Source organism: Macadamia integrifolia, unplaced genomic scaffold (genome assembly GCF_013358625.1).
Source record: "Macadamia integrifolia cultivar HAES 741 unplaced genomic scaffold, SCU_Mint_v3 scaffold1072, whole genome shotgun sequence".
Lineage (NCBI taxonomy): Eukaryota > Viridiplantae > Streptophyta > Magnoliopsida > Proteales > Proteaceae > Macadamia > Macadamia integrifolia.
The window spans coordinates 162,060-173,812 of NW_024868074.1; the positions used below are offsets into that span (position 1 = coordinate 162,060).

The 11,753-nt window shown below is 39.2% G+C and overlaps 1 protein-coding gene across 2 annotated transcripts in view; it reads left to right on the top strand.

The window, feature by feature from the left end:
- Positions 1-380: 380 nt before the first annotated feature.
- Positions 381-11,753, top strand: part of LOC122062552 (MADS-box protein SOC1-like) — a 14,757-nt gene continuing 3,384 nt past the window's right edge. For both annotated transcript variants that reach the window (XM_042626180.1, XM_042626181.1), the window contains exon 1: positions 381-498. In XM_042626180.1, coding sequence (XP_042482114.1) covers positions 418-498 — 81 coding nt within the window. In that variant the 5' untranslated portion in view covers positions 381-417. The remainder of the gene's footprint in view (positions 499-11,753) is intronic.

Consider the following 11,753-nt stretch of genomic DNA (forward strand, 5'->3'; position numbering starts at 1 on the left):
CTTACAGTAAGAGTCTAATGCTTTCCAAAAAATAAAAAAAACAAAAAAAAACAGAGTCTTATTGTACATTATGGTGATTTGCATCATTCTGCCTGGTTTTCATTAAAAAAACTGATAAGCAAGTTGTATGGTTCATAATGGGAAGTAAACCATCAAATAACACATTTTTTAAAATATTTCAAAAACTTACATCATAAAAAGAAATAAATAAATAAAAAAGGGATCAATTTTCAGCCTATAGAAGTTCTGTTTTGTAATCTAACATGGGAGGACAGCAGTACAAAATTAGAATGTGTTATATGCATAACTAGTAAATAGCATGATTTTATGCTATATTATGCAGTGTGCTAGAATTTTGATCTGAAAAAGAAAAAAATTTGAATTGCTTAGTTTTGTTGTATTTTGGAATGCTGCAGAATGCAGAAGACAATAGACCGCTACCAAAGACTAGCAAGAGATGTACACATCGACAGTGAAGATGTAGAACAAAACATGCAGGTAAACCGAGGTTTATTAGTAACAGATCTGATGATGTTATGATGCCCTACTGATAAAATGAAATTTTGGATTCAGTAATCGTCTTATAGATAATTTGAAGTTCTCAATCATAAGCATGAACAGTGAAATGAATTCTTATCTCCACCCCTCAACACCAAAAAAAAAAAAAAACTAATGAGAGGAAATTGAGGCAAGAGTCCTTCATGGTTAAGCAAGACTCAGTTAACTGAATCAACGCATATGAAGTTTTAGACCTGAACCCACAAAATAATTTTCCCAAGGTAGTTGGTTAGAAGAATGTGGACAATAGAGGGTATCAAAGCTCATTAAATAAGCTTTCCAAATTCCTTTGGTTAGAATAATTTGCATTTATTTTAACTTTGGTTATGTATACTTTTTTCTATTTCCTTTTCCTTTTTCAGTAATATTAGGAATTTTTTCAATTAAGAGTCGGGAGAAAAACTCATATTAATCTGTGTTTGCATATGGTTTGAAGTTCATGACTAATTGTACCTATATAACTCTTATATGATGAGGCCCTAAAGCAAAATGATGACCTTTGGGGTAATTGTATGAGCTTCAATTTTTTTTTTTTTTTTTTTTGGGCTAAAAGATCAGAACGAGTATATTAAGGAACAAAAGAAGAGAACAGGATTAACATCTGGGCATCCCCAGATGAATACAAAACACCAGATTTAGGAAAATCTCACCTTAGGCATTGCCATTAGCAGGAAGGCCCCAAACCTCAAGAGTTAATGATGGAAACAGGAAACGTACAAGAGCATCTGATAAGAGATCATGGCATCATGCCTGATGTGATGAAGCAGGTCAAACTGAAGAAGAGAGACCATTTTTACCTGTATCCTTTGCTAGAACATCCACATTAGCATTTGCTTCCCAGAAACAATGTGTTGTCTACTGTAAGTGATAGAAGACCCAAAAAAAAATATTCGAAGCGATCTAATTCTGAGTCACAAACCAAGGAATTATGCCAGCTTGAGTAGAAAATACCACTGACGAAGAGTCACATTCAATCCAAAGCTTTTGGATATTCAAATCCTTAGATTTGAGAAGACCACAAACAAGACCAGCGAATTCTGCTTCAAAGTTGGTGGCTTGACCCAAAAATTCCTTGAAAGCCAGAACAACTCTTCCGATATAATCCTTTTAGATACCTCCCGTACAAGCACTACTTGGGTTACCCAAGGAGCAACAATCAGCATTCTGTTACAACCACCCAACTTCCGGTTGACACCAGTAAACCACTTAGATTCTCAGAGGACACCGAGGATTAATGAAAAGGCCTAATTTCCTGGAGCTCATAAAGTCTGAAACCGACCTAACCAAATCCTTATTTGAGCTATAAGCACGAATTCGTATATCATCAAAAAAAAAATCACTTTTTTTACGCAAAAACTCCAAAGATAACAGATGTATCCCACGAAAAATCCATTCTGGTTCCAAATCATTGGTTCACAAATAACCTAATACTTCAGCAAGCATTATCGAGTATCTCCAGCAGATCGCAAAACCATTTAACGGTTATGGCAGAACCTCCAAGGAAACTGCCAATGGATGGCAGAATGAAAACAAAATTTTGCCCCCTTCAGGAATTAATAAACAAGATGCAGATAGGTCCTCTCTGATGAGGTAGTCCAGGCAGGCCTCCACAGTGGTGGTAAGTGGAACAAAGATGTTAATATGCAAACCAAACCACCAAAACTGTATTACCAACTGAAAAATAATTTCCTAATGACAAGTTTCACAGAACTTCATAATAGCATTACAAAGGCCTTTATTGTGGCTCATAGAAATCTGCCTTCTCTTCTTACCAATCATAATGCCATATTTAACAGCAATTACATTTCTACACAAGCTGGAATTTTCAACCCCGAAATTTTTTCTAGACTCAAATTTACTAGAGAGTAGCAGCAGCTGGCCACAATCAGACAAAGGATCCAGCTTGCCAGTTTATGCTAGTCCAGGCCAAAGTATGCATCAAATATAACAACCCCCCCCCCCCCCCCCGAAAAAAAAAAGAAGGTGTATCAACCAAACCTCTGGTCCTGAATGTGTAATCTCAAAATTTTCTACAAATGGATCCCCAAAAAAGAATAAATTCTTTAGCCTTATAAGATGCCCCTCGGTTCCTTTCCCATCAATTATAGGCACCATATAACAGCTAACAGACATGATAAATCTAGTTTCCACCTGCCACTTAGGATTCAAGGAATGGAAGCTCCATGATTTTATAAGCTCCTCCAAATCATTAAAATAAGCCAAATGAGTGTTAATTGTTGCAAGGATACTCAACCAAAGCCCCGATAAGTAAAAAAAAAAAAAAGGAGCAACCTAACAAACAAGGCTCCCACTATTGCAAGGTCTGGGAGGGGCAAAATGTATGTAGCTTTACACACTGCTTAACAGAATAGGCTGTTTCCAAGCTTTGAACCTGTGACCAACATATTACAATAGTGCAAATACAACTTGGTCACAAGGTCCTCAACAACTCTTCGAAAACCCCGCTGGTAAAAAATCTACACGAGCAAAACAGAACAATGCTCATTAATGGGCATCCATCCATTCTTGCAGCTACTCACCTTGATCTGTTCTCTGAAGTCCTCACTAGTATGCTGATAAAATCATGGTGTTAAGTCTTGAACTCTTGATACATATCAACCATATCTGATTTAGATAGGGCTGTCAAAAGTAGAACTCAAACTGACATACAACTGTCCCTTATTCAGCTCCAAGATTTAGTTTTCTATTTTGCAACTTAGGCTAATTTCGTTTTTGTGTTCACTTGTTAGTTTCTAATTTATTCTTACACAGTTAGCAAGTTAGATACAAATTAGAAAGTCTTATTTCAGTCCATCATTTTTTTTTTTTTTTCTGTCTTTCCAAGCAATGTGAATCTATTTAAATTCCATCAATTATAATTAAAAGACATATTTGAGTTAAATAAAAAAGATGGCCTATTCTGTTGTGCTGTGGGATGCAATTGGGTGGGATGCTCTAGGTGAGATGCCTATACTTGAGGGTGATATCACTGATATGCCCAAAACGTAACCATCCTCTTCCCCTTCTCAACCCTACATCAATTTCTCTTTTCCTCTTTCTTATTTCTGTTTTAGCCTTTGTAAGAGTGTTTGAGAGTTATTTGAAGACCGGAAGTTCAGCTTGAAGCTGCTACTGAGAAGCTCCATCTAGTTTCCTTTTTCACTCCTTGAACATAACTTCCCAACCAGCCATCAGTTGAGGCTCACCTTTTGAAGGATACTTACACATCTTACAAGGGATCTTCATTCTAATTTTGAGGATCATCTGAGGCAAGGAACCCTAGTTTCTGTAGAGTAGTCAAAAGTTTCCAAATTCATGTCGACAGCATAACTCTTAATTCAACCATTGAAAATGGCTCATCTTTTGAGGACTTTTTGACCCATAGAGGACCTTCATCTACTACAACTTTCAGCTCCATTTGAGATACGATTTGTGAGGTCTCATATTTCTCCTTATTCAGCCAGATTTTTCAGATCCCAGGATTAGGTCTTTGTGATCTATTCTTACATCAGTATGCTGATGTAGATTGAAGGAGGAAAGAAAGTAGGCCAATTCTGCCACCCCATCAAACCAGTCCAATCAGCCAGACTTTGGACCACTGTAATCAGCCAGATTTAGGCCCAATAAGAGATCTTCTTTCATCACTTGCATGAGATATCATCCTTAAGAGATGGAGCCAATTAGGAAGAGATTTGATATTTTATTTAGTTAGTATTCTGTAGTTTCTATTCTGTGTTGTTGAGTTACTGACAATGTTAAGATTTTATTTAGTTTCTGTTTCAGTTAGTAGGTAATATTAAGGTTTCAGTTACTAGATTATATTAAGTTTTCAGTTGCTATTTTAATATAATTAGGAATTAGATTGTCATCTATGATTAGTTTCTAATTTATTTGGTTTTGATAGTGGATATCCTCCCACACAAGAAGAGGATTTTAGAAGTTATAATTAAATAAGGGGCTATACTTCAGTCCTCACAATTTTTTGAGTTCGAAAAAAAAAGAAAGCTTATGCTGGGTTGTTGCATGAATCAGCTGCTGTGAGGGACAACTTGGGTGAGATGCCCTGGTAGAGAGAGGGGTGGGAGACCTCTACAGTAGGATAGATACCTACATATCCCTCTTCCTCTTCTTTTCTACCACCTTCTCACACTACTGATCTATTGTTTACTTAGTTAAGTGTTACTGTTTTCAATCTCTATTCAATTCTGAAAATTTTATTACACTGTTAGTGCCTGTGATAGGGTTGTTTATCATCAGCAATCATGTAACAATATTCAGTCCTTGATTTCAGAATATCTGACCATCCGTTTACATTGATATTCTGTTATGCAGTTCACCCCTAACTTAGCCGCTTCAATACAAATCCGGACTTCATCTGACTGGTGGATTAGATACTGCAGTAGTATTTCATTATCCTCTCTGAATTCTCTGCCTCTATTTTCTTATTCTGTCTGTGTCTTCCAATCCCCTACTCGGATGAGCGTAAAATTTTAGGAATAAGTCCAGCCCCATAAGGCCTTCCCTTCAACTGTAACAACAGGCTCATCCAAGAGCTAGATAAGGATCTACTGCCATTGACACATTCTGTCCACAGATTCTGAGTTTTTGTTCACTGCGATCCTGAATTTCTGTAAGTGTGTTAGCATTGTTTTTCCAGTCTATCATACCTACATTAGATACATATCAAGATTGACCACATCGATGGAATATAGAACCGATGCAAACGAAAATATTTATGCATAGAACTGTATTGAACAAATACAGAACAGTTTTAATATGCTACTTGATACACGGGCTACCAAAACCAAAAACTTAAGATACAGTTCCAATTTCAGTTAGAAATAAGAATTAACAAAGGTTAGAGATGAGAGAAGAAGATGGAGGAGATGAAGGAAGAAGAAGGAGAGAAGAAGAGAGAAAGAGGAGTTACAGTGGGAGCAAAATCGTGAATTGAGCTCTTGCTCATCTCACCCATATTACATTCAAATATTAGTTTAGGGAATTACATATTCCTCCCTCAGGGAGGTGAAAGAGAAATAAAGAAAATTAGAGAAATTACATGTAAGGACAATTTAAGATAAAACAGTTCCTAATGTACCCCTAATACACATATTCTAACACTCCCCCTCAAGTTGGAGAATAAATATCATGCATTCCCAGCTTGCATAAGAGAGTACTGAACTGGTGAGGAATGAGTCCTTTGGTGAAGATATCCGCCAATTGATCACCTGTCCTCACAAAGGGTGTGCAAATATTACCGCAATCAATCTTCTCCTTGATGAAATGCTGGTCTACTTCAATATGCTTTGTTTTATCATGTTGTATTGGATTGTGAGCAATGCTTATTACTGCTTTGTCACAGTAGAGACTCATAGGGCTTTCAGTGTCATACCCCAACTCAAGAACCAACTGATGCAACCAAGTGAGCTCACAAACAGCATGAGCCATTGCTCTGTACTCAGCCTCTGCACTGGATCTGGCTACAACTGGTTGTTTCTTTTCCATGTAACCAAGTTGCCACCCACGAATGTGCAATAACCAGATGTAGATCTCCTGTTAGAAATGGATCCAGCCTAATCAGCATCAGAATAGCCTTCAATCCTCAAGTGATTGTTCTTGGCATACAAAAGTCCTTTTCTTAGAGATGACTTCAAGTATCTGAGGATACAGTACACAACATCCAAGTGCCTACTCTTGGGTGCATGCATAACTGGCTCACAATTCCCACTGTATAAGACATGTCTGGGCGAGTTAGAGACAGATAAATCAGTTTCGCCACTAGCCTCTGGTATTTTCCTGCATCAACAAGGGAAGGGCCATAATCCTCTCCTAGCTTATGATTCTGCTCAATAGGAGAACTTGTTGGTTTACATCCCAGCATTCCTATTTCCTTCAACAGATCTAGAAAAAAAATTTCTCTGGCATACCTTGATTCCCTTCTTAAATCTTGACACTTCAATACCCAAGAAATATTTCAAGTATTCTAGATCCTTGATCTCAAACTGTTTAGCCAAATAAGCTTTCAGCCTAATTATCTCCTCATCATCATCTCCAGTCACCATAATATCATCAACATACACAATCAGTGTTGTGATGGTGCCATTATCTCTCCGGGTAAATAATGCGTGATTTGCTCAACTCTGGGAGTATCCATTTTTTAGAATGGCCTGTCTAAACCTCTCAAACCAAGCATTTGGTTTGGTGACTGCTTCTGACTATAAAGTGCCTTTTTTAGAAGACACACCTTCCCATCGGCTCCAGGAAAATTAAAGCCAAGAGGGGATTGCATGTACACTTCCTCCTTTATATCTCCATTGAGGAAGGCATTCTTCACATATAATTGATATAGGGGCCAATCTTTGTTTGTTGCCACAGATAAAAGAACTCTTATAGAGTTATGTTTGCCCACAGGAGCAAAGGTCTTCTGATAGTCAATCCCATACACTTGACTGTACCCTTTGGCCACCAATCTTGTCATATACCTCTCAATAGCACCATCTGATCCGTACTTGACCATGTAGACCCATCTACATCCAACTGGGATTCTCCCCTTGCGAAGGTTAACTAGTTTCCAGGCACAATTCTTCTCAAGAGCCATCATTTCCTTTGACATGGCTTGTTTCCACCTAGGGTCTGACATAGCCTTAGTAACAATTTTGGGGATGGAAGCAGAGGAAAGAGCAGCTATAAAAGCAACACCTATAGGAGAGAGAGCATCGTAAGAAACAAACTGGGCTATAGGATTAGTACAACCTCTCTTACCCTTACGAACAGCAATAAGAAGTTCCAACTCCAAATGAGGGGAGGAGATATTACCTGATTGAGGAAGAGAAAGCTCAGGATGTGGAGACAAAGGGGACTCTCAGCAGGTCTTCTTTGTTCTTCTTATGTACACAATAATAGGAGCCTTCTTTGTACACGATTCATCCATAGTAGCAACATCATCCACCTCTTTATGTTTACCAATATCAAATGAAAAAGGAGTAAGAAGCAATGGGGTAAGAAATGGAATGGCATCGACATCCTTTTCACCTTCATTTCCATTCTCCCCTCAAGAGGATGCTGATGAGGTGCAAAATAAGGGACAAACTCAAGAAAGGTGACATCTTTGGAAAGAAATCGCCTACGAGATGAAGGGTGATAACAGTTGTAGCCTTTGGTGGTGGAAGAATACCCAAGGAAGAGGCATTTTAGAGCCTTGGGATCAAGTTTGGTGTGGGAGGATTTGTTAACATGCACATAACAAACACAACCAAACACCTTTGGAGGAAGTGTGAAAGCAGGAGACTAAGGAGATAAGAGTGCAATTGGGTTTTGAGACCTAAGAATCTTTGTAGGCATGCGATTAATAAGGAAAACTGCAGCAAGAACAGCTTCAGACCAAAAAGTTTTAGGCACATATATACCAAATAAAAGACTTCTACCAACTTCTAACAAATGATGATTTTTCCTCTCAGCTACCCCATTCTGTTGGGGTGTATCAACACAAGCAAGCTGGTGGATAATACCATTGTCAGTAAAAAAAAGTCTTGTAAACCACCATACATGTACTCCCCCCCTTTATCAGACCAAACAATTTTGTTCCTGGTTTCAAACTGGGTATGGACCATATGATGGAAGTCTTTAAAGGCATCATAAACATCACTCTTATGCTTCATAAGAATGGTTCAAGTACAACGAGAAAATTCATCCACAAAAGAAACAAAATAGCGATGGCCAAACAGGGAAGTAGTGGGACAAGGTCCCCAAATATCAATATGCACAATATAAAAAGGAACAACAGATCCATTACCATGATAGGGATAAGATGAACGACAATGTTTAATAAAAGTATATGATTCACAATGAAATACATAAGTAGAAGAAAAAGATGTAAACAGATGAGATAATTGTTTCCTCATAACAACAAAAGATGGATGTCCCAAACGCTGATGCCAAAGCATCACAGAGTCTGTAGAGCTAGCATCACTATGACCACATGCATAAGACTGTGGTGTAGGCAAAAAAGGTAACTGCGGCTCAAGACGGTATAGGCCGCCCTCCTCTCGTCCACTGCCAATAATCCTCTTCGTCCCTAAATTCTGAAAATGGTAATGAGAAGGAAAAAATGTGATACAACAATTCAGGATTTTAGTTAAAGTGCTCACAGACAATAGGTACAAGGTAAGGTTAGGGACATGAAGAACAGAAGCAAGTGAAATGGAAGAGGTAATGAGAATACTGCCATTACCAAAGATAGAGGAGAAAATATCATCAATTGCTCGGACTTTTTCCTTACTAGAGCATATAGAGTAGGAGTCATAGTAATGGGACGTACCGGTCATATGGTCAATGGCACCAGAGTCGATGACCCACGATGGAGCTGCGGAAGGTGCAGAGGTGGTGACATGTATAGCAGAAGCTGAGGCATCTTGTGAGGTAGACGGCCCATCAAGCTGAGACATGAACCGGCGAAGCACTATAATATCATCCCTAGAGAAGGAGCTGGTATTTGCCTGTAAAGAGTCTCTAGTATCAATCTCTGTCATAGTAGCATGGGCTGTAATCCCTCCTCTACGGCCTATATGTGTGCCAGTAGATCCACCATATGTACCAGGACGGCCATGAAGAACCCAACACCTATCTCGAGTATGTCCAAGTTTCCCACAATGGTCACACTGTCGTCTATCCCTGTCATCTCCACGGGAGGTCCCTTGACCTCAGCCACCTCCATGCCATTCTCTGTGAGAAGTAGAGGAAAGAGCAAGGCGCTCAAGTGAAGGTGTAGAATCTATGGCACCTCTCCTGATTTCCTCACCACCCAGGAGGTAGCTACACACCTTATTAAGTGTAGGTAGGGGGTGACTGGCCCAAAATCTGTATCCGGATTTGCTCATATTCTGAATTCAGCCCACCTAGAAGTATCATAATACACTCTTTTTGAGAGATCTATAGACCTTGGCTTCGTCATCAGAATTGGTCAAATGAAGATCTCGGTAATGGTTATACTCCTCCCAGAGTCCTATAACAGTGTTATAGTAGTCAGAAATGGACATAGTCCCCTACTTCATGGAGACTGCTTGTTGAAGAAGCTGGTAGACCTTCACAGAGTCACCTACCCTGTCATAGGTCCTAGAGACACTATCCCAGATATCCTTGGCAGTTTCCTTCTGTATAAATCTCCTACCTATCTCAGGTTTCATGGAGAAAAGTAGCCAAGTTATGACAGTGGAGTTTGCAGTTTCCCATTTTTGGTACCCAGGGTTTGCAACAACGGGAACCTAGATAACCCCAATAATATATCTTAGCTTCCCTCTACTCTGCAGGGATAGCTTCATAGAATGTGACCAATCTAAGTAGTTGGTACTATCTAACTTTACAAGAGAAATCTGGGTGTTAGGATTATCAAAAACGATTGAACCGGGTTGGTACTACTCGACCCACCCGATTTAGCTTCCAAAGGTTCCGTGAGATCATACATAATGTAAAGATGTCTCTAAACAACACTCCAAGGGGGAATCCAAAGCAAAGGGGAACACCCGCCCCAAAAAAGCTCAGAACGCAAAAAAAAAGCAAGCTAGTAACCCATAGAGACTTGAGGCAAAGCCAATAAAATTTTTTTTAACTATGGAGCATCATCCAACAAACACATACAAGTATCATACGAGAGGGAGCATCTAGAAAACACAACCAAAACACAATCTATCATCCATTTCAGACAATAAAACTTGAAAAAAAGGAACCAAGCGATACCTGGCAGCATATAGAGAATGGAGTAGAACTCCAACAGCACACAAAATCAGGGAGCGAGGCTTGGGGAGTCAAATATAGACCATTGGCGATTCTATGGAGCTATTCCACTCTCCCAACCCAGCATGGATGAGAGAGAAAAAAAGAATCAAACCAGGCAGGGGCGGTAATGCTGTGGAGAGATTCTTCTCTCTTTGTGAGCTCCAAACTGTCTTTGTAGCCTTCAAATCTCCCTCCAAGTGTCTTCAACTTGTTTTGACAACTCCATTAGGCTATCTTGTATACCTTTTAACATAGTATAGCCTCTAATGGACCCCTCTTTCTTTTAGGGTTCCAAGAGAGAGTTGAAGAATGGAACTAGAAGGGATTGGTTGACTTTCAAACCTTTGTACTGGCTCTGATACCAAGTTAGAAATAAGAAGCACCAAGGTTAGAGATGAGGGAAGAAGGAGGAGATGAAGGAAGAAGAAGGAGAGAAGAAGAGAGAAAGAGGAGTTACAGTGGGAGCAAAATCGTGAATTGAGCTCTTTCTCATCTCACCCATATTACATTCAAATATTAGTTTAGGGAATTACATATTCCTCCCTTAGGGGGTGAAAGAGAAATAAGGAAAATAAGAGAAATTATATGTAAGGACAACTTAAGATAAAACAATTCTTAATGTACCCCTAATACACATATTCTAACAATTTCCCCCCAAAACTCAAGTGGATCTCATCTACACTGAACAAGAAAAAAATTGCACTTTCCAATGAAGATTTTGTGGGTAAAAAATATACAAGCAAGGAAAAAAAGTTTTTTTTTTTTTTTGGGGGGGGGTTGATACACAAAGCCTAAAAAGGCAAGGGCTGCACTAGGCAAAGGGGAGAACAACCCATTAAATGGCGAGGGGGGGAGACATTATAGAAAATGGAAGGTCCTAAGAAGCAAAAATAAGCCTGTTCCTTGGGGTGTCTAAAACTAAACCGGGAAGAGAACGGCTAAGCTTGGAGGAGACATCAAAATATATGGCCTTCCAGATCGAATCAAAAGTTCTGGAGTTGGAAGACCATCTACGAAGGTTTCTTTCCATCCAAATATGGTTGATGGTGGCGCAGAAGGCAAGCTTCCCAGGTGGAGTCGCAAATCGATCCACCAGCAAAAGATATGTCGATCCATATCTATTCTCCCTAAAGGGGAAGGGGAAGGGGATGTCTTCTAGCCGGCCATAACTTGGTAAGGATACGCTTCCAAATGGAGGAAGAGAGGGGCCGTTAAAAAAAAATTGTTAATGTCCTCATGGCCATTCCAGCAGAGGCAACAAGAAGGCTGAACCTGAATGTGGCGATGTTAGAGGAAGTCCTAGGTTGGGAGGCAGCTAAAGAGGGCTCTCCAGACATAGAAGGAATGATACTTTCCTATAATATCTTAATAGAATTATATGTAATGATCAATAAATTCAGTTTCATTCTACATTTACATATATC